Source organism: Rattus norvegicus, chromosome 18 (assembly GCF_036323735.1).
Source record: "Rattus norvegicus strain BN/NHsdMcwi chromosome 18, GRCr8, whole genome shotgun sequence".
Classification (NCBI taxonomy): Eukaryota; Metazoa; Chordata; class Mammalia; order Rodentia; family Muridae; genus Rattus; species Rattus norvegicus.
In genome coordinates this window covers 29,105,540-29,129,433 of record NC_086036.1, presented here as the reverse complement: position 1 = coordinate 29,129,433, position 23,894 = coordinate 29,105,540, and the positions used below count along the sequence as shown (strand labels likewise).

Here is a 23,894-nt window from a genome sequence, read left to right as displayed (position 1 = left end):
ATGTGGTCATTTGAATAGGTTCGGCCCTCTTGTGTTTGAATGCTTGGTCATAGGGAGTGGCACTATTGGGGGGTATGGCCTTATTGAAGGCCACTGTTGGTGGGGGGTAGGCTTTGAGGTCTCCGATGCTCAGGCTCCACCCAGTGTGGAAGAAAGCCTCCTCATGGATGCCTGTGGAAGAGAGTCTCTTTCTGGCTGCCTTTGGATCAAGATATAGAGCTCTCAGCTCCTCCTCCAACACCATGTCTGTCTGCACACTGCCATGCTTCTCACCATGATGAAACTGTAAGCCAGTCCCAATTAAATGTTTACCTTTATAAGAGTTGCCTTGGTCATGGTGTCTCTTCACAGCAAGAGAACCCAACTATGACAAGTCTTTATTTATCTCTTTAACCTAGTGCTATTCCTGGAGTTTGGGGCATGGTGAGAACGTTTGCTGCCCGTCATATCTCCATGCCCATGTGCTCTCTTCTTCACCATCTGCTCTCTCTGGGTAAGCAAACAGAAAGGCGGAGAAGTTGGAAAGAAATAAAACAAAATCAAGTGACATTGCTTTTCTTAGAAAGAAACAGTTTAATCTTCGGTTGGCCAGCTTCGTCGGGACACTTCTCCTTCATGGTTAGTAGGCTAAACTATGTTTTATCCTAAAATTAAAATAGGAAAATTCATTGTAAACTTCCATAATGTAAGAAGAGAAATGTCAACCTATTTTTAATGAAGGTGAATACCCTGAGAAATGAGCAAACTCCCATGTCCTATGTAAAATGTGTTAAATTTGAAATTTAAATTTAGACTAACTATCAGGCAGATTCATTTTAATGTAACTGATTTTTGAAGCTTGTTAAGTTTCTATTATTTAGAGTCTCACAATTAGGGTCTTACTGGAGATGAGAAGGTAAAATTGAAGAGATTAAAAAGGACAGTGTGAAAAGGAGAGGGAAAGGTAGGGAGAACCAATAAGGGGAGGAGGAACAGAAGAGAAAGGGAATCTGACAGAAGATGAATTAAAGAGCTGGGAGCAGGAGGGATAAGAAGGAGAAAGCTGAGCAGTAGTAGAACACCCTGTTCCAGGACAGCTGAAGCTACAAAGAAACAAAACAAAACAAATAAAGAAAAGAGGAGGGAGGGCTTGAGAAATGATTCAGAATCATTCAGAATAGGGTCAGGTACCATAGTGTGAACTTGTTAAAACAGACAAGACAAACAAAAGCTTCAAATTTCATCCACTGTACCTGGCATGTTTCTAAGCCCTTCTCAGATATTACTTCTTTCTTATGTAAGTTTTACTAAAAGACTTGATTATTTTATGAATTGAGTACATTGTTGCTGTCTTCAGACACACCAGAAGAAGGCATCAGACCCCATTACAGATGTCTGTGAGCTACCAAGTAGTTGTTGGGAATTGAATTCAGAACCTCTGGAGGATCAGCCAGTGCTCTTAACCACTGAGCCCCAGCCCCAGATTTTTCTTGATGTGTAAGGAGACATTAGCATCGTGGGGTTTTTTTTTTTTATTGTTGTTGAAATTGTTAGCACAGACAACCATTTTTCTCTTATAGTTTTTCTAATTATTGTTTATTATTATTATTGTTGTATGTGGATATACATGATGCAAAGCACACGTATCACGACACTTAGGTAGAGATCATAGGACAACGTTGTGACATCCATTTTCTCCTTCCACCTTTACCTGCTGAGCCATCTCACCGACCCTCAACTCCTTCAGAAAGTCTAATGCTTGTAAGAAGCAGGCTGCACCCAGCACTTCAGTGGCAGGAATTCCTCATGTTGCTATCCGAGTACTACAAAACTAGACTGAACATGTGGACTCCTTCTTGGTAAAATGGAAGAGAGATCTTGCCCCCTCTGGTTTTATTATGATTTCTGGAAGGTAGAACTCTAGAGCCAATGTACTTGGCCTCCTGTGCTTGATGGTTTCTAAGCTCCTGATGCAACAAGGCCTCTGGGGCACAGGCCTAATGCACTGTGTTCCTTCTATGAAATGTCAAGTCTGCATTTATTGCAGTAATTATCCACTACACAAATATATAGACTGAACATTGATTCTGAGATCACACTGTAATCTAGCTAGTGCATTCAGTGGGCCAAATAACACTATCAATTTTTCACAGTGTTTTAAAGCCAAATTTGCTGCTTAGATACTTAGAGGTGTCTTGTATTCTGATAAATAGTTGACTCCATATGTCAGGACAGTCGATAATATTCTTCTAATGGGAAAGACGGAAAACGCGCAACTTTATTGTAATTAAAGGAATGCAGCTGGAGCTTGGCTGTAGAATGTTTGCCTGACAGGCCTGAGGTCGTGAGTTCAAAGCCTACTGCTGCAAAAGGAAAAGGAAATACAAATTAAATCATCATTGTGTGTTTATTATGATTTCAAAGATGAGAAAGATCGATGATATGTATATTGCATGGGATGAAGAAACTTTCAACGTGTTGATACATGTACACTGCATTTCTAAGACTAATTTTGAAGTGTGTGTATGTGCACATGTATGTATACATGAGTGTATGTGTTTGTGTGTAATTGTACATATGTGTGTGTAGCTTTATTTATTTCACTGTTTTTGGAACTGGTTTTGAGAGAATAATTAGACTAATCTGGCAAATATCAAGAGTTTTCACTGTAATAAAAACTTAAAAGACTTTCAAATGAAATAAAGTATTACTGTATCACAGACTACTACACATAAGTTAAAGGATTTACATGCATGTGGGAAGACAGCAAATTATAGAGAACGAAGTTAGTACTACCCTTTAAAATACTTGTTAATGTGACTTCTGCCTCCAGTGCTCCTTTTAATCAAAGAGAGCTCAGTCACATGATCAGTTTTTCTCTCCCCCACCCCTCCATTTACCTCATGAAACTGTGGTGACTTACTTAACTGGGAAAAAATATTTGAGACAAAGCCTCACTTTATAGCCTTGAAGTTGCTATGTAGACCATGCTAGCCTAGAACTCACAGGGATGTACCTGCTTCTGCCTCCTGGGTCCTAGAATTAAAGGTGTGTGCACCACCACAGCCAGCATTTAATTAGAAATTTGAAGAAGAATAACTATTTAATGGCTAACTTAGCTCTGTCTGGGTTTGTCCATGAAATTTGACCAGCAATACTCATTCATTTCTCTTCCTCCACACTATGCCTGACACCCTGACGGGAGAGTTAATAATTTAGTGACCACATTTAGCATTCACACTCATCTAAGCTTTAACTCAGCTGTGTCATTACTAAAAAGGATACATTTAACCTTTGTGCTATTCTTTTATCATATGTGTCAGTTCAGAATTCCCGACAAGGAGAAGGTTGCTATTTATCAGGCTTCTTTGAACATATATGTTACATATGCAGTTATGTATGCCTTGAAAGTTGAGTCCTGAGGGTGCCTCCGTACTTCACTTACTATTTTTCATAAATAGATTTTCATATTGCATATTTAAAAAGAAAAGTTTGTGCTACTTTTAGGATCAATAGGTAGAAATCAATATAGATATTCTACTCTGAATAAAGAGAGAAAATATAACAGTGAAATTCTCCAATATTAACACAGCCTCTCTGAATTATGCCATTTATGGCTCCTGTGGGCATAAAGAAATGGGCAGTGTCATTCACTCCTGGTTGCCTCGGGTCTTATGGTATATGGTAATAGGAGAAAGAATTTATTTTGTCATTGACTAGTTGTGTGATATGGGAAAAGCTGTTCTCCTTTCTCTGGGCCTCAGTTTCCTCATTAAGGAAGTTTCTTTTGGATTCTTTGTAGTGTCCAGTGGCTGGTGCTTCGTGTACACCTTCCGAGTGTCATCTATTATCATGTTTTTAAGTGTCCTCTTGCCTCTTGGAATTCTCATTCCTGGGCCCAGCCCTTCCTGGTGGATGAGACCAAAGGTGATCTATGAATCATAATGGGGAGTCTGAAACAGAAGTTAACGTTTGTGAATCACTAGAGCAAGGAACTGTATGTTTGAAAACTATGAAAAAGAAGAGGAGAAGAATGAAATATACATAAAGATAGATAACCGGGGAAGATAAGCATAAGGAAAGAGTTCTGGCTTTTGAATCGCCAGTTTGGGTCGTTTTTGGAAGTCCAGCCTCATTCCCATCCTTAGTTTTAATGAGACAACCATGTGTCCTAGTGATAAATCATTTTAGCTTAACCTAAACGGATCTGGTTTCTTTGTCATCTAAGAATCTACAATGTACATCCATGTCAGTAGAAATGATCTTATCTTGCCCTTTGGGCCTGCTATGCTAGAGCTGTACGAAACAAAATCCCCAAGTGATTTCAATTTCACCTGGTTACTACTCAGCATGTGCAAGAGCTAGCTCCCTTTCCAGTCCAGAGTCCTCCACGATGAGATTTAGCAGTGCCTTCCTATTCTAGATACCATTTGCAAACATGGGCACCACCCACTCATGGTTGCTCTAGCAGGACCTTGTCAGATGTTGGAGTTGAACTGTCATTCTACCGTATCTTTGTGAAAGGTGTAACAGAAAGATTGAGGTTCCTGAGGAATTGGCCTAAAAGGGCTGAAGAGGGCTGGATAGCTGCTGCAGCAGAAAAGTAGACTGTGCTTTGTAGGGACAGGGAGAGCAGTCAACCCTGGAGAATGCAATAAGCCTTAGGACTTGAGACCATAATTCCTTTTAGAAACACTGGTTTGGGAAAGAAAATGTTATCAATAATTTAGAAAGAAAAATCATCTCAAGCTTTGAGTCAGATGGTTTTATAATTGAGATTTTTTTTTAAACTTGCAAATGCTTCCCTTGGTTCCCCTTGTCAACTTTACTATTTGATATGAAATTTGCTTGTCTTTAAAGTAAAATCAGTTCCTCAGGTAGTAAGTTCTGCTTTTCAGCTGAGATGTAACAACCCAGGAGAAACTGAGTGAGTTCTCTCCTCAGTGTAAAGCCAGATGACTTTAAAACCAAGAAGGCATTTTAATTCTGAGGCCCTTTGTTTTCACACACGTGGGTATCAGTCTTTTCCTGACGTGGAATCCCTGCACCTCATTATTCTAGATAAATAAATGAAGATAAACCTCCCTAGCCTTTTCCTGTTTTGATTGTATTTCTTCCTGTTTTTCATCATTTATTTATAAACAGAGTCAAAATATACCGTGGAATACTAAAAATGACTTTGTTTTCAGATGGAGGGATGTGATTATTGTATGCAAAGATGTATAAGAGTTCATTAACAATCTTGCAAACTTCCTCTGCACAATACACAAGGTTTAAGGACAGAGTTTATCACTGAAAACATGTGGTACTATTTATTTCTGGTAGCAAACTCTAGAAATAACCCAGACATTAATAAAATTAAAAGTTGACTGTACTAATATCTGAATTTTTATGGGACTTGAGGAAGTCTCTGTTATTATTAGTTAGAAACTGTACAGGGGAACAATCAACAACAGTGTTTGTTTTATTTTGTTTTGCTTTGCTTTTACTTTAAAAACAACTTAGCCTGTGTGTGATCTGTGCAGATGCATGCACAGAGGGAAAATGTGGAGATAGTTCACACTGGTTATCTGTGTAACGGTTTTCCTTTTTGAAAATATGATTGCATCTATTCACAGACAGTGTGCTTACGAACACTAAAGCTTCTGGGAGTCAGTGCTCTCCCTTTTGGTGTGGTACTAGGGACTGAACTCAGGTTCTCAGGTTTGGCGACAAGCCCCTTTAGCTGCTGAGTCCTTTCAGGAACCTCCAGTTTTCTTAATGGTTTATTTAAAAAGGACATGTGTGACTTTCGTAATAGAAGTTCAATATCACATAAAATCAGAGTAAAGCAGTAGAAGCAAAACTTAAAGATGGGAACCATGTCATCAGTCTCCCCACACACTTATGTATCGGCGTTCATTTCTGTTAGCTCTTCTGTTAAACTGATCGGTGGTTATAGCAATTGCTTATCACTTCTGTGGCTAGAGAGCCTAGTGCATATCACATGACAACTTTGTAGCAGTGAAATACTGAACTTCATTTTTCACGACCTCGTGTCTTCTTCATTTATCTTTCTCCATTTTTTAATCCCTCGTTTCTTTATGCAGGCTAGACTCCATTCTGGGAGTAAACCTTCTAGTGCCTCTTAAAGGAGCTTAAGGGCAAACATAAGCCTGGCGATTTTTAGGGTAAAAGATTTTCAGGGTTTCAGATTTCAGCAGGCCCAAAGTGGATCAGTCTCAGGAGAAACTGGAAACCAACAAGCATTTTACTTAAGTCGTATAACAATGAAACCGTTGTGTACCACTGTTGGGTGCACACCAAAGGGAGGTTAGCACCACACTCATTTACTATCGTACACTTCTGAGTAATAAAAGGGGTGTGTGTGTGTGTGTGTGTGTGTGTGTACATAAGTGTACATGTATTCCTGAGTAAAAGGGGTATCTTAGTTGCAAGCTGTATCGTGTCATGCCAGTCAACAGCCAAACTAATCAGAGGAAGTAATGTGATTATTTCTCCATGAAGAGGAAACTCGTGCAAATGTAATTGAATAGGGTTAGGTGTGAGCAAACTGCCATTTCCTAAAGACGCCTCTGCTTTCCAGCCCGATGTTGTAGTTTTCTCTTTGTTTTGTTTACTTACCTAGTACAATTTTAGTGTTTAAATGGATTTTTTAAAATCTAGATTTAACACAAGAATTATATTTGTGTTTGGTCAGTTACATTTGTACTTTAGGGCAGTTTTAAACTTTAAAAAGAATTCATTATCATGAAATACCAAGACTCAGAATCTTATCTAAGAGCCAGCAGCCAAAGCTCTAGAGACTCACTGGGGAATCTCACCCTTAGTATGAGGTTAATTGGGATCTTTTTTTATTCTTTTGAGACAGGGTCTCAGGCATATAACTCTGTCTGGCCTCGAACTCACTCTGTAGACCAGGCTGGCCTCCAACTCTTGTAAAGATGTCTGCCTCTGTCTCCCAAGTGCTGGGATTAGAGGCATCGACCACCACTGCCTGAGAATGGCTGTCTAAATGGATAAATTCTTCACTCTATGTAGGAGAGCCTTACAAAGTAGCCTTAAGAAACCTCACTTGGACTTGTTCTTTATTGCCTGTCTGAGTCTAGACAGTCTAAGGTGCCCTGGCTATGCTTTTAATCCATCTGCCCAAAAGAGTCATCATGGGCCTCACCTCTCTTACCCTACTACTTAGACCCAGACTTTGATCCATTTGAACGTGAAGGTGACTTCAAGCCCAGGGTGTTTTCAGATCACTGATCATGGAGGTGAAGCAGCTACAAACAGATTGATCATTTAACTATTTACTTGAAGAATTCAAATTCATTTTATTCATGACAGAGATAAGAAAGGTGCCATGGGACTTTACTTCTTTTCCTCCAAGACGGAGCAAAGACACATGAGTAAATTTTTTTAAATTTGTGTTTATTATTGTGTATGTGTGTATGCACTTATGTGCCACAGCTTGCGTGTGGAGGTCAGAGGATAATTCTCGAGAGTCAGTTCTCTCTTTCCATCTTGGGTTCCAGGGACTGAACTCAGATCACAAGCGGTTGATTGTACCTACTGAGTCATTGCACACTGATTCCTGAGTGTTTTTAATGCCAGCTCTCTGTGGGGAGAGAGAGAGCTGTGTGTATGTGTGTGGAGTGTGTTGTACTATCTCCAGTTTGCACTTTGATGAATGAGATAACACCTCCCCCCTTAAAAAAAAGCGGGAAGGGAAAGATGGTTGATACTAATGATGATCACGTACATAATGTGGCAACCTTTTGAGATCATCTTGATAAAAGACTTCCCCATGGATATAAGCGCTCATGGCTTTGGGAATGAGTAGACTGGAACTGGAAAACTGAGAGCAGCATTTGCTAGGCTGTGGCTAGCTACAGAGAGATACCATGTTATTAACACACAGACTCCCTTCATCCCAGTCAGCTGCTGCTGTCCTTGTGGAAGCCTTAGAGGGGTTTTTAGCAGTACTTCCCTTCCACTTTAAAAGTGAGTTAACGAAGTTGCATGGTCACTCCCTCTCTCAGGTTTCCCCACTCTTGTTACTATTAGCATTTTGAACTAGAGAGCTCCTTTCTTGTGGGGGCCTCTCCTGTGAACTGTGTGGTGTTGAGCAGTGGCTTTGGTCTCTCCTCAGTAAAAGCCACAACATTCTCATCTCCAGTTAAGGAAGATGAAATGTCTCCTAACATAAACTGATGCCCTGCCCCTGAAGGGGAGAAGGACTGTTCATACTGAGAACTGTCCAATCTAAAGCCAATACTTAGCAAAATTTAAGCTTCAAAAGGATAATCTAATCTACCTGTTAACAGAAGGCGAAGCAGCATGGAATGAACCTACCCAGGAGGGTGGCGTTTAAGTACTCTATTGTCAACAAAAGTTCATTTGTGGGGGTGGCCCATGTGTGTGTTTGTGTGTGTGTAGTGTGTGTGTGTGTGTGTAGTGTGTGTGTGTAGTGTGTGTGTGTAGTGTGTCTGTATGTGTGTGCGTAGTGTATGTATGTGCACAGTGTGTGTGTGAAGTATGTGTGTGATGTGTGTAATGTGTAGAGTGTGTGAATGTGTGTGTGTGTGCGTGTGTGGTATGTGGGGTGTGTGTATGTGTGTGAAGTATGTGCATGGTGTGTTGTGGCTGTATTGAGGTGTGTGTGTGTGTGTGTGTGTGTGTGTGTGTGAAGTGTGTGGTGGTATGTTGTGGGCATGTGTGTGTATGTGTGTGAAGTGTGTATGTGGTGTGTTTTGTATGTGTATGTATATGTGTAGTATGGGGTGTGTGTCTGTGTGCAAAGTGTGTGTGGTATGTTGTATGTGTGTGTATCGGCGTGTGGTGTGTGGTGTGTGTATGTGTATAAACTGTGTGTGGTATGGTGTGGACATGTGTGTGGAGTGTGTGAGTGTCTATGGTATGTTTCTGTGTGTGATTACTTGGCTTCCTAATTGTAGAGAGGTACAAGGGCTAAATAAATAATTAAACATGATAGCTGAGGAGGGGGCCTGTAGTGATAAAAACTGATTTACTGCTGTTCTTGTCAGATTGAAATAGCAAAGCAGAAGTGACCATCACTCTCCTGGCTGTGAAGTGTGACTCTTGATTCCACCCTTGTTTCCCCCAGTGATAAACAAGATCCAGGTAACAGCCAGACTCTTCAGCAGTGACAGGTCATGATCATCAGTGTCCCGTATTCTCCTACTCTTATACTTAGAAATGACCACCATTGCTTTCACACCACCATTTCCATTTATTAGCAAGAACAGAGGAAATACCAATAGCACCAATTAAAAATGAATCCACATGACGTGTTTTATCCTTACAGCTGTAATAACTAATAACTAACACGAATTGGAAAGCACTTCATAAATTTAAAAAGTGCTGTACATATACATTATCGTTATCATCATTAATAAATTATAGCCCGATTCTCCTAGTTCAAAAGGCACGTAAGGTCAGTTACATGGGCTTCAGTGGGGCAAAATGATCACAACCTACAATGTAGCAATGGTTCACATGTGCTGTCAACAAGTTTTACCCCATGCAATCCTGCAGAGCTGAAGTTACACACCCTTCAAAATATGGGAGAATGAAGCTAAAAGTAGACAAGACAGGTTTTTTTTTTTGAGATTTTATGCCTTTTAAAATAGACTCCTACCTCTTTTATATGCTTTTAAATAGATGATATAATTAATCAAATGTTTACGTTGTGCACAACAAACTTAAAATGTCTTATTTATGGTAACAGCAAATTTTATTACTTTCTATGAGCTGATATTCCGGATAGCATTTCAAAGCAATCTGCAAATTCAAAGAGGTCAGATTGGTACAATTTTGTGCTTGCATACCCTCAGGGACTTTCTTCAGTATTTATTCCAGAATTCTTACTAGAAAAAAAAAACAGCTTTATCCATTCTCTTGCCAACAGGAGTCTTGGCAAGAGACAGCCCTTGGCTGACCATAAATAAAATTCCTTGAATCACCAGCATCTTGATTTAAGAAAGAAATTTTACTGTGTCTTTCATACACAAAAGCTGATTAACAATGGTTTAAAAAAAACACTATTCCACTTTTCCACAGGTGTACAAAAGGAAATATAACGGGCTTACATTCAACAATAAAGCTTAAAGTTCACTCTAGGTAATAGTTGCAGTAATATTCACATACACAAGCACAGAGTAAGTATATCTCAGGAGTCTTATAATAGCATACAGCATACATATGGGAGATTGATTCAGGTAACATCATAGGTGTTAGTAAGCTTAGCAATTCAGAGTGTTATAGAAAAGGAAAACTAAACAAGGCGAAGGTGTAGGCTAGCACACCGAGACAACCACAGAATCAGAGGAATGAAAAGTCTGCTCATTGAATGTATGAGAAAACAATATTTTTTCTTCAGTTTCTGGGTCTTAATATAGTGGGTTAGAGAAGGTTGTGTAATCAAAGTGCACATCATTTTTCTTAGAAAAGAGAGAAAGATCCTTTTATTTAGTAATTAATACATGCAAGAGGCAGCCCCCAGAGTGACCTGAAAGAGTAAAGCTGTGATTGGCAGGTGGCCGGTATAATACAGATGTTCCAGGCAATTCTCTTAAAGCACTTCTGTAGCAGCAATGATCATTTCAAATGGCTGTAGACTGGATTCTCTTCTTGAGGGAAGGTTGGGGGGAATTGTATTTGTCATATTTCTTTAAAGATTTATAGCTATAGACTTTCTCTTTTTTAATAAATCTATCAAACAACAAACAGCATAAAGTGAGGTCTTGGGTTTTTCTTTTGCTTTTTGCATATGTGTTGTCGGAAAAGGATGCATCCTTTTCATAAACATTGTGTGCAAAAGAATTCTTAATAGCGTGAGCACAAGGACATGTACAGGAAACACATCAGATCTGCTTCTGTTGCCCTGGCTGAACCTCTTGTTAAATACTTAACTGCTGGCTTGTGTGCATAACACAGGTTTTGAATAGAGTGATATTACTGCCAACAGATGTGAGGGACTCCTAAAGCTTTGTCAGTAGGGATGGTTTTGTCTGCTAGAGGATGACCACCACACCTCCAGTTGAGAGATTAAGAAAGTCTGGTCCTTTTAAGTTTCACTATTCCCCCTCCAGATCAAAGACTCCAGATGTTTATGTGCCTCTGGTTCCCAGCCCTTCTTACGTCAACTAGTCTAATCTGGACCATCCCAGCCAATACCCGGCTCTCGAACACTCTCGGTAGCCACACATGCCCAGTGACCACAAACACCCAGCTGCTCAGCCTGAATACCTTTCAGCCTGCCCTGCAAATATCAAGACAGGATGCTTGAAGCACAGGGCAGAGAGTCCAACTCTCACGGGCGGGGCTGGGAAGCTTCTCCTTTGCGGCGGGGGAGAAAGGAAACCTGGGTCTGCTTTTTAGGTTCTGAAAACAAGCCAGAGTGGAGAGAGAGAGTTAACACCAGACTTAGGAAAGCTATTAAGACAAAACCTGTTAAATGCGATCAAGACAGACACAGGGAACTTTCGGCAGATTTCTGAGGTCTCTAAGAGGGCTCATGTCATAGGAGAAAGGAGCGGGGGAGTTGCTACATGGGAGAGATTTGCCATTATTACAAAAACTGGCTAAGTGGCTTGTTTCCATTTGGTGGCCTCACTGGTCACTGTTGTCCGTCGTGCTGTTCCCTTTCTCTTTTTTCTCCTGGGTCTTGTTACCCTTCTTCTTTTTCTTCTTTTTCTTGGTCTCCTCCTTTTTGCCGAAGGTTATAAAATCGCTTTTGTCAATTTGGTTGTTAGCAGACTCCTGCCGGATGGAGATGATTGCAGGAGATCCTGGGATAATGAATTTGTCTGGCAACTCACCGGGACCGGGCTGTTTGGGGTTGCCGGGTCCGTATTTAAAGGTCCAGCTGTTGCTGTTGACACCAGCGCCCACTGGAGGGGACACCTCTCCTGCCTCTGGTTCTGAAAGACAAAGTATCACAAATCAACAACAGTGAAACCACGCCCTCCCTTGCTCCACACACGACTGGGAGAAATTGCCAGTGTCTGGGAACAACCAGCAGAGCAGATCTTCTTACCACAGGGCCCACAAATCTAGTTTTCTAATAACATGGTTTTGACTCTTTGGGAAGAATTTCCTGAATAACACAGCTGTGTAAGCTTGCCTGGGAACAAGACAGGAAATATTTAAGCTTAAGACAGAAAATGCTACTTTCAGTGTATTGATTGGGCACACAGTTATTTTTACTCTCTTTTCTGTTACTTGTTTTGTTTTTGTTTATTTTTTTTTCTAGACAGGGTTTCTCTGTGTAGTCCTGACTGTCCTAGAACTCGATCTGTAGACCAGGCTAGCCTCGAACTCATAAATCCTGAATGCTAGGATTAAACTTGTGTGCCTCTGCCACCTGGCTTATTTTCCCTTTTAATTCTGCCCAAACTATAAAGGGACCATTTGAACCAACTATCTGCTTTAATTCTATGGATAAAACAGAGATGAAATGGGAAGAAGTTGTGTATAGAGATCACTTCACAATAGAAGAGGATGAAATTCTGCTATTTGGATAAAGTATTTCAATTTCATTCCCAAGCCAGGCTTCCTTCCCCAGAGTGGTCATAGTCTATACACCAAGGCCTACAGAGTAGAAAATTGTTAACTTTTTGGAGAAGTAAAGTAACGTTTGCTCTGAGCCTGCAGAAGATGACTATGGAGGCACAGAAGGCTCCATAAAGTGTCATCGTGACTTAGAAAAGAAGCCAAAGCTGGAAAGAGAGGCATGGCCTGCCTGAAAAGGTGACTCAAGGAACCATGACACAGGAAACTTTTAAAAACATTAGGGTTTATGCACCTGGCTCTACTTTTGGGGAGACTCACAGAAAGTTCAGCCAAATAACTTGTTTATGTTCTTCTGCATCTTAAGGTTGTTAATACCTGGTATGTCCATGCCTTACTTCCAACCATTTCCTTGGTGTTCCTTAGTGCCACTGTTTTGAACACTGTCCACACCACATTTTGATACTATTTCCTAAACCAATCATCATATGTCATTCTTATCCTATCAAACCCCTCAGAAACACTTGTCACTTCCTTCTTGAAATAATGACTCATGAATTCTTTGTCACATAGGAGAATAATATACCCCCACGGGATCTTAGTGTTGGCCTGGGCTTCTGTGACACAATAGATTAAAATGAAAGAAAGAAAGTAAGTAAGAAAGAACGAAAGAAAACATCTTGATAGTGTATACATTCACATAGACATAGAAACACCAAGGGACTGGATAGTTTCCAAATGGATAGCTTTAATCTAATTTCATAGGTTTCAATACAGAGCAGTGAATTTTTAGACAGGTGACAAGACAAAGGAATGAACTGTTTATTCCTCAAGGATAACAACTTAAATGGTAGATGGCAACTGGTTAGTACAGGTTGTTACTATAGGTTCAAGTCCAGGCCAAATCCAATGTTAGCTGTTTCCTGGTGGTTACATTGAGTTCTCCCTAGTGTGTTTATGAGCACTTTTGTTTTTGTTTTCGTTTTTCAAATCTATGTTTTGCTTTTAGAAAAACCAAAAAGGAGCCAGAGAGAGTTTCTTCCTCTTCCATATTTTGCAGATGTGTCCTCAGGTCAGCACAGAACATTCTTCTGACCTTTTTTAAAAAACAAAAACAGAAAACAAAAAACACAAAAAACAAAAAACTTCCTTTGCATGGTCCTCTTCGCCTATGGCATTTGATAGATTTGGTCTGTGATTATCTTCTCTATTTTATCTCTATGCTCTCTTTTCAGGGTCTTAGCCCTGTTTGGGGGCAGGAATGACTAGCTATAATAAAAAGTCGAGCAAAGTGACACATACCCATAATTCCAGTATTCAGGAGGCTGAGGCAGAAGGATGGAAAAGCTCAAAGACAACCTGGACTATGTAACAAGTTCAAGGATAGCCCTGAACTATCTCAGATAAAAATAAATGTATGAACAAGTATACTAATGAGATACAGATATTTACTTAACGTTCCATCCCTCTGTGCTTCAGTCTTCTATACCCAACTGCCTCTTTGATGTCTCTGCTTACAAATTTCAAGAATTTGCAAACTTAAAAAAAAAAAAACTAAAATCAAGCTTTTGATTCTTCTCTTCTATTCGTGCCTAATCTTTCCAGGCTGAGCACACAAGATCTCATTAACCCGGTGGTCCCATCCAGGATGGACATAGCTTTATTGTCCTTTATTGTTCACTCTTTACAATGTATTGCCAAGACTTATTTCTGATGCTTCCTAAGTACATTCGACTCTGTTTCCTCCCCATGTCCCTTCTTTTCAGGACATCATAATCTCTTCTGTAAACCAAAGCAATAGCTCCCCCACTCCGCTTTCCTGCTTCCTCTTGGTCCCTCTCTAATTCCCCCACATTGTAGACAAATTATCCTTATTCTTTAAAGTCCTCCAGTTTTAAAAATGGAAGTAAAATTCTTTAAAATAGAAATCAGATGAGATCACTCTCCCACTTAAAATTATTCAATAATTGTCTATTGCCTTGACTGGGGAAAGGAGACTCTTTTGATATGGTCTATAAGAACTGTGAATAACCTGTGATGTGGTGCCTTTATTCTCCATCCATGGGGGTGTTTTGCCTCAAGATTTTGAAAATCTTAGGTAGATTGTGAAGGTGTAAGATTTGCACTAAGCTGTGGGAAAATAAGATGCTTTCAGTGTAAAGCTTCTCCAAGATTCTTGTTGGAAGATGCATCATAAAGTATAACAGTGACTTTAGAAGAGAAACCAGAGCCATCTCAAGCGATCTCCCTTTCATTCTTTAAAAATTCCATTTGAAAATATTTTTACGTGTATGCATGTTTTGCCTGCATGTATTTCTGTGTATCATGTGTGTGCATGGTGCCAGAGGAAACCAAAAGAGGTTGTCAAATCCCTTGGAACTAGTGTTAGAGATGGTTATGAGTGAGCTGCTTGCTGGGAACGGAACACTGGTCCTCTCAGCTGCTTCTCTTAACCATCCATCTCTCTCTCCAGCCCCTTCCTTCGTTCTTATCATGAACTCCACCATTCTTCTAGTGTGTGATTAAACGTTGTCTCTTCAGAGGAGTAGTCTATAGCCATTCAGGCCAAGCAGTTACCCCTTCACCCAGTAGAATCTACGTCTGCAAGGTTTACAAAGGCAAGATGTATAGACATAGATATGTTTACTAATATAACCAGTGCCTAGTATAATCCCTGGCCCATTCATGCATATAAATACTTGTTAAGTGAATGGATAGAAGGGTTATCATAAAAAGAAGAAGTGGTACCAGCTCTGGTAGACTGAACCAGTTCATACTGATGACGCTTTTGAAGTCTACATAGGAAATGAGGCCATGCACACAAAGTGGCAATCCTGATGCTCAGCACAATGTAAGCTCCATAATTGATATCTAATATGAATGTGAGCATATATATATATATATGTGTGTGTATACACACTCACACACACACACACATTTTTTTCTTCACGGTGTTTGGGACTAGGAGAGCCAGATAAAGTGTGAGTTAACAGCAAGCAGAAGAAAGGTGAACAGGAAGTTTCTTTCTCCCCTAAACTCCTTTTCTTATAGCGCAATTCCCTTGACAGTGTTAATACTACAGCACTCCAAGGATAGGGCAAGAGACACCCCAGCTCTGAGGCTAAAACTAATTTCTTCCTATAAAATAATCCAATCTTCAGCTTAGCTCAGCCAGAATCCACTGATCAATTTTCAGACACAAACTCTGACTCTGAAAGACCTAGAGAAAAGGGGGTGTTGGAGTCTCCATTTTTTTTGTTTAAAACCCAAGGCCTTTCACATGTCTCTCCTACTGAGACACACCATCTGTCTCAGTCTTATCTATCTCTCTCTCCATCCATCCATCCATCATTTATTTTAGTTGAAGACAAGATCTTGTTAAACTGGGCCTCAAACTATTGCAGCCTAGGCTGTCCTTGAATCTACGTTCCTGCCTGAGTTTCCATCATAGCTGGGATTACAGGCCTATGTCACTGTGCCTTTAAAGATGAAAAATTTAAAAAAAAATGCAACTAGGGATTAAACCTAGGACATTGCACATGCCACATAAACAATCTGTCACTGGGCTATAGCCTCAGCCCTGAGAAATGTTTTAAAACTGTTTAAAAGTCTCAGATTCGGTGTCCAGAACTAGGTTTCAGTACCACTAGAGCTTAGGTGCCCCTACAAAAGCCCAGAAGAGAACATTTTCTGACCTCATTTCTACATGAGGGCTCTCTTGCAGTCACCCAGAGATCCAGAGCTCAGAGATAGCTTCATTCTATGGAGGTAAAGGGCATTAGTGGCCATGTGAAGGGAAGGCCCAAGGAAGGCTTGCAGCCAGCCCACCTGCCAGGAGCTAATTGACCTCTTTTATATTTCAGTAAGCTTCCTCAGCCTTTGCTGGCTGCTTGGTTTTTAACTGACTCAGCCTAAACTCTGAAGAGGCAGCCAGAGAGCTATTCAGATACATTGTCCACATGTTCAGCTTCTGTGGAGCAGGAAGAGGTGTGGGTTCTCTAGTACCCCCCAGACACTGTGCTGCACAACCTATTCTGGTCTCCTCTTGTAAGGCAAACACCTCCGAGGGCTTCAGCAGCATCTGCATTGTGACTCACTGAAGTGAAAGCTCAGCTTAAGGATCTGATGAGACAGCCATTACTGACCTCCTACTCGGATTTCTTTTTGACCAAGGGAACTGATGGTCCCTAGCTCTGCCCGCTAAATGTTGTACCTTTCAAGGCAGTTCTGAGGATATAATTCCTTTTGAACATGATAAGAGGAGATTCAACAAACTCCATCTGCAAACCAGTTCAAGCAAATGGTCCACCAAGGAAATCTATCTTCTTTTAGAGATACCTCCTCTCCTCCTTAGAGTTCCCACAAGGCCCTTCCCATTACTCCCTGGGACTAAGACACAGACAATCAAGATCCAAAGAGCTGGAGTTCAGAGCCTGAGACACCTAGTGAGATCCTGCCTACAGTTAGTTTTTAAGTAGTAAAGGGACTGGGAATACAGATGTGTAATATCCTCTTGCTTAAAATGCAGAAGGCAAGGCCCTGAGTTCAATCCCCAGTACAACCCCCAAAATCCAAATAGATGGCCTTCTAAGATCCTAGAAAGAGGATATAAGAAATATCAACCTACAGGAGTTTGAATCCATAGGAAGAGCCATTCCATATATTCAGAGGACAGCTCAAGATTTAGATGTTTTAGTAAAGTAGGATCACAATTATGAAAAAAAAGTTTGGGTTTCTTCCTTCCTTCCATCCTTCCTTTCTTTTTGGTCCTGGCCAGTTTCTTTACAACTTAAAAATCAGAACGGCATGCATTTTTCAAAAGTACAAATCTTCCCTTTTTATTTTAAAAAAACTGCTTTCCGGAAGTAGCTAGCTGGCAACTTCATGTAATCCTATAATCCACGGGCACTGTCCAGGGGTCTCTTAGCAAAATTCCTATCTCTCCTCTTTCATGCTAAGTCTGGCTGCATGGGCCCATAGCATTCTTCAGGGACTAAGAATGACTGGGGACTCAAAAGTCAGGGGAGGTTCTTTAGATGTTTCAGTCCATGCCAAACCTGTAAATGTTTCCCCAAAGTCCCATGCTGAGCTGCAAGAAATAAAAGGGGGACAAGGAGTGCTATAAGAAACAGGTACTGCTGTCCCCAGCTCCGAAAAAACGAACCAAAAAAAAAAAAAAAAAAAAAGAAACAGGTACTGCTAACACGTGCGCCTGTTTTGTAGATGAGGGGCCTAAGGACCAATTTTGGACACAAGATTACTAACGGGTTTGGCCTGACACTAGGATCTAAGCAGATTGCAGAGGCACATTCTGAACTGTGCACCAAGGTCATTCGATAACACAAAATATAATACATGCACAGGAGTTGTTATGACTATCTGTCTTGTTGCCATCTTGGAGAGGCAGGCAGGAGCCTCTGAGCTAGAATCTGCTGAAAGGAACGGAGGTGGGGGAGGGGTGCGAGTGTGAGGGTGAGGAGTCAGGAAAATCACAGCTCAGCCTCCAGGTTGCAGGCCCTCCCCCTTCTCCCCATTCATCCCTTTGTTACCATCTCTGGGATTCGGTGCCGAGGTTAATAAAGAGCTTCCAGAAAACCCATCATTGTGATTAAAGCCGAGGACTATCTTGCCAGACAGCACTTTGGAGCCTGCCTACCGCCCACTCTGATCTGTCAGTGCACCCTGCAAAGGCTATTAAATGATTACAGGCGCTTCCGGCCCAGCCAGCCAGCTCCCCTGGACCGTTCCTGCTTCGGGGTGGGCTGCTGCTGCCGCCCCCGAAACCCACTGCTAAGGGAAGACTCTAGTCACCAAAGGCTCTGTCTGGGGTTTGCATGTGAAAACCCAGAGGCTTGGTGCTCAGTGACACTCCGCCTCTCTCTCTCCCTAGCAGCTTCTGCCACCCGCGCCACAGTCAGTGTGCTTCCTTTCAAGCGATTTCGGTTTCCTTTGTGTCTTCTAGTTTTGAGCAACGGGCTCTAGCCCCAGTTCTGTTTTCAGAACCTAGCAAGAATTTAGAATTGCATGCATGCTCGTTCTGACTAAAGGGGAAAAGAAAAAAAAATCGACAATCAAACTGCTGGAAAAAATAAAAAATAAAAAAAAACAGGATGTAGGTAGAAAACACCCTCTCCTCCTGTCTACCTTGCTTCCCACCTTTACTTGGGTTTGTGGACTGACTGGAGAAGCATCACAGAACACGGGGAGAAACCAGGTCTGAAATCTGAACCCTGTCCTGGATCAGAAAGACAAAAGAAAGGCTACAACCACCTGGGGACTAACCAACCGTGTTCTTTATTTCCCTGCTGCTTCTTGGTTCTTACACGGTGGCCACAAAAAGAATTCCCATAAAAACAAATGCCAGCACATATTTCCCCGAGCTCTACAAGAATTGAAACTTTGTTACCAGGATACCTAGCTACATGGTATAAACTACAATGATCCAGATATCTTTTATTATCTTGGTCCTCTGTTTTCATTTGTAAAATGGGTAATAATAGTAGTTGTTACGAGATTAAATGTAATTCTTAAAGAGCGCCTGCTTGGCACAAAGTAAAAAACTCATTAACTCTTACTTGCTAGTAAGATAAACAGAAGATTCACTCCTTTATTAAAGGACTATTGAATTCTTACCGTGAGTCAGTTTATCTATGCATTTTGTATATGTGTGTTTATTCGACTAATTTTAAGTTATTATAATTAATTAAATGTATTTAAATACGGATTTTAAAATGTTTTATTTTTCAGATAAACATCTGAAGGCTTAAATTACAGCAAGTTGATTTGCTCTGAATCACTCAGGAATTTGGTAGTGAAGCTGAAAAACCATTGTCTCAATGGATGGCCCTTGGCTCAGTAGGACAATGATTTCTCCTTTGAACACAGGCACCTTGGGAAGCCTGGCAGTGTCCTGTGTTTCTGTCTGTGCGTGTGTGCCTGCGTGCGTATGTGTATGTGTGAGTGTAGGGGTGGGGTTGCTCTGATCTAGCTTTCTGATCTCTGATTGGAAATCAGACTGGGCAAGTAAAAGGCTGATCCCCAGGGGTCACCAGAAATGACACTCCTGGTGTTTCACTCTCTTTGGGTGGGATGAGCTGATCTGGAAAAAGATTCTATGACTGTTTGGTGCCTTGGGCCACAGCTGGGCTAATTTTCAGTAATCTTGGAGCGGAAGAGAGAAATACAGTTGGCATATTTTTAAAGCCACAGCTCTCGCTTTTGTGCCCAAAATAACCCTGCCATTTCTAGGTTAAGAGTATAAAGGCATCACGTGCTCCAAATCCTAATTCAAACATTGGAATGGCTGGTCTCATACCTTCCCACCTTCCGAGCTTGAAAATTCAAATCAAACTTCTTTCAATGTCTTCCACAACCCAGCCATGGCTCAAGCTGCCTGTTTTCTCTGTTTTATTTCCTGGCTGCTTAGGTTCTCTAGGATCTAGAAAAAGGAATTTCCCTTTATAGCATTTCTTCTCAGAAAAAAACAAAACAAAACAAACCAACAAACAAAAAAAAAACTATTCCATACTCTTTCATGGCAGCTGACTTTTACACCCTAAGGGACAATGCAAAGAATTCAGATTCTTCAGGAATGGGTCTCAGATTTGAATAAGGAGTTTATCCTTACTACTCACCTGCTGTAAAACCTTGAGCTTTTACTTGACCCTCAGCACCTACCTTTTCTCATATGCAAAACAAAAATAGCAATGCACACCTAATGGGATTGTGAGCATTAAAAGAGACAAGGCTCATAAATTACAGAGAATAATGCCTGGCATAAAGAGACACTGCAATAAAGAATAATTATCATTAGTATGTAGTATTCCTTTAGGACTGTACTGCTGTTAACTTATTTCTGTGGGCAGTACTTCCAAGAAATCTCTTTTCCAGGGACCCTCATTCCAGAGGATCCGACCTTCTCAGGTGCCACTGAGTATCACCTTCCCAGTTTAGAAGTGGCTGAGAGGGATTCTTCAGGGCCTGTGGAAGCCTTTGCCTAGTTTGACTTGGTAGAAAGCACTCTAGATTAGGTATCAATAGCCCTGAGATGCTGGGCAGTAGTGACACACGCCTTTAATTCGATACTTGGGAGGCAGAGGAAGTCAGATCTCTGTTAGTTCCAGGACAGCCTGGTCTACAGAACAAGTTCTAGGACAGCCAAAGCTTTGGGTTCAAACATCAGCTCCACTATTCTTTCTTCTCATTTCTTCTATACCATTTTTGTAACATTGCTTTGATGGTTTCCATCTGTAAAACAGATAAAATACCTTCTTCTCAGAAGCTTTATTACCTATGCCACTAAATGCATTTATTTACAACAAAGTGGCCCTTACAGCAGGCCATAAGACTATGAATATGAATTAGGAAGGTGAATACAGACAGGTGACCTGTTCTTGAAGAGTTACAATAGAGTGAGAGTGAGTTTTATGGTAGAGTAACTGGCATAAAGATAGCTTTCCTTCCTAGAGGAAGTGAAATAGTTTGGATCTTACAAGTAAATTCTCTCCTCTCTCTGCTCCAGGATTCTCAATGTATCTTAATGATAGCATTACTGTAAAGTTGTTATTTTTATACCCTATGACTTCACAATTCTACTTCTAGAAACACGCCATTCATGGATATTAGTGAAATTGTATAAGACATATGTATAAGAATACATATATTGCATTGTTTACAGATGAAATATTAAAGAAGGAAACTGGGCAAAAATAACTTGAATTATAGGCTTACAACTTAGTACTATCTGCTTAATAAAAGAACAAAGTAGATTGAGGCTGGAGAGATGGTTCAATGATTAAGAGCACTGACAGCTTCTAGAGAACCCTGGTTCAATTCTCAGCACCCACATGGCAGTGCATGCATGCCACATAGCAGTTCACAACTGTCTGTGTAATTCCAGTTCTAGAAGATCTGACACCCTCACACAGACACACACGTGGGCAGAACATCCATAAAATAAAATGAAGAATAAGCAGGTCTATTTGTACTGACTTACGCATTTGTTAGACACACAAACACATAAAAATGTATTGGGAAAAAAGACACACATGAGTTGTACACTAGCATGCATAGAAAAATCCCATTTTGATTTACGAAAAATGTATACATTACAGACCTAAATGTTTTAAACGTCGATAGAGTAAACTCTGATGCAAACTACAGACTGTGGGTGATTAGGATTCATCAGTCTAATTTCATCCTTAGTAGCCAATCTACCTCTCCGAAGCAGAGTACCCACCCACCCACAGTAAGGGACCATTGTGCATGTGAGAGGGGGCACCATATTTCCTGCTCTATTTTACTGTGAACCGCTCCAAAACATAAAGCTTGTTAGCTGAGGATGGTGCTACACACCTGTCTTCCCTGTACTTAGGAGGCAAAAGACAGCAGGGTTAAGGTTCAAAGTCCACCCTGGGCACACAGTAAGTAGTCCTAGGGTAGTTAGCCTTGCTACATAAAGAGATCCTGTGTTAAGTAAGTAAATAAAATGTATTAATTAAAAACCATTTGGGGGTATGCACAAAATTGCTAACATTGGCTGCTTCGCTGAAGGGAAGAGTTGAGAGGAAGGCATTTTTATGCAAACAGTACCATATAGCTTAAAATACATCAGTACACCACCAATGTAATTATATTTTATCTTTAAAATTTTTATGAGCATCCTGGGAGATGAGCACTACTCTACTAAAAGCACTTGTTTCTGGGCTGGTAGAGAATGAGGCATTTCTCATTGTTTTAGTTCAGCAGAAAATTTGATTTTCAAAATTTTCCTTTCTTTCACAGCAAGGACCTATTTCGTACCTCGGAGTGCCTTGTGAAAATGGGGGAGGGATCCTTAAAAAATTAAGAGCCTCAAGAAAGATTTTAGTGTAAATATGAGAGACAGTACAGCCAGAGTCACCAGGAAGAGTCCAGACATGAGAGGAGAGAGAGAGGGGAAGAGCAAGAGAGGAAGAAAAGAGAACCACGAGAATAAAGAGGCCAAGGGCGGGCCAAAAAAACTCAAGGCCTAAAAGAATCAGAAGCTGGGGGAGGGAAGGCAAAATCCTTGGGTTGGAGAGGTTTAGGATTGGGCGGCGGGATGAGAAACGCTGGGTGGAGCCACAGGTAGTGGGGAGTGAGCCTAGAAGCCCGGCACACGCTTTGGTATGCTAATAGAAAACGCGGTTAGCTATTTCTCCCAGGTTCCTTTGGGACCTAGCAGTGATGTCTTTCTAAGTGTGGGGACCTGTTAAACCAGCCTACCCTGGCTGGACCTAGAGCCCACGGCTGGCTAGTATCCTCCTCCAACCCAGTGACAGTCTCTTCCGCAAGTGCTGCCGCTGCCAGCCCAATCCCAAAGTGTGTGTGGCACAATCATCTCCCCGCCCCGTGCCCCCGCCCCGCCCCCGCCATCCCCCTCCCCCATGTCCCCACCGTAAGTAAAGCATCCTGTGCCTTTGGTTGGTCTTTGAAACTTTTCTTCTCTACCCTCCCCCTCACATCGCAATCTGTGCTTCTCAGAATCTGGCAGCTATCCCAGGCTCTGCCTTGCTGTGTCACTTCTCAGCCTCAAGCAACCATTTCTAGACAAGGAGTGATACCTCTGCATCGAGGACATAAAATGGAGACTCCGTCAGAATGCCACGGAAGCAAGATGACAGGAGCATGGAAGACCTGCACCACCGTCACCACCTTGACCTACACACTTCAATCGCAGCCATTTAATCTGGTAAAAACATTTCAACTCCTATTTACCACGTACCAGGCACTGTGATATTTTAAAATTAATTTTTTTTTTCGGAGCTGGGGACCGAACCCAGGGCCTTGCGCTTGCTAGGCAAGCGCTCTACCACTGAGCTAAATCCCCAACCCTTAAAAATAAATTTTTAAATTTTATTTTTTTGTTTTTGTTTTGTTTTGTTGGTGCTTGACGCAAAACCCTCCAGAGCAACCCTCATGCATCGTCCAGTCTCCCTTGTTTTACATATTACTGCACAATTTGGTAATGCAAAAGAGACTTTGGCATTGGGAGGTTTGCTAAGTGGCGGTAATAGAAAGTCGACTTTAAACATGCCTACCTCCGTGATACACACTTTCTCAGATATGATCACACCAGGTCCCCCTCAGTTGACTAAGAACACTTTCAATCCAGACCTACAGATTACTATGGGGGGATTGGGGTGGGGGTACTGTCCATTTGCCTCCCCTTTACTTCCCTGTCTGTAGACATCTAAGTTACCAAACTGGGTTAGAGAGAGGAAAAGGGCTTTTCTTGTTAGCTTATTAACTCATTTTGACACATCACAGGCCGGTTCCTGATGATTTGGTAGAACTGAGAGAGCTTAAAAGCATTTTCTAAAAGCAAACCCAGGGGCTCCACAGCCAAAGAATTAAACTATCAGTTT

The 23,894-nt window shown here is 41.1% G+C and overlaps 1 protein-coding gene and 1 long non-coding RNA gene across 23 annotated transcripts in view; one reads left to right on the top strand and one right to left on the bottom strand.

Annotated features, from left to right (window-relative positions):
- Window positions 1-184: 184 nt before the first annotated feature.
- Window positions 185-23,894, top strand: LOC134482930 (uncharacterized). Its single transcript, XR_010059674.1, has 2 exons — window positions 185-618; window positions 23,011-23,894. It is a non-coding gene; the product is annotated as an uncharacterized LOC134482930 (long non-coding RNA).
- Window positions 9,207-23,894, bottom strand: part of Pcdha4 (protocadherin alpha 4) — a 431,954-nt gene continuing 417,266 nt past the window's right edge. For 15 of the 22 annotated variants that reach the window (XM_017600822.3, XM_063277061.1, XM_017600825.3 and 12 more), the window contains one exon: window positions 9,207-11,918. In XM_017600822.3, coding sequence (XP_017456311.1) covers window positions 11,608-11,918 — 311 coding nt within the window. In that variant the 3' untranslated portion in view covers window positions 9,207-11,607. The remainder of the gene's footprint in view (window positions 11,919-23,894) is intronic. The other 7 variants (XM_063277068.1, XM_063277067.1, XM_063277065.1 and 4 more) reach the window with 2 other exon arrangements.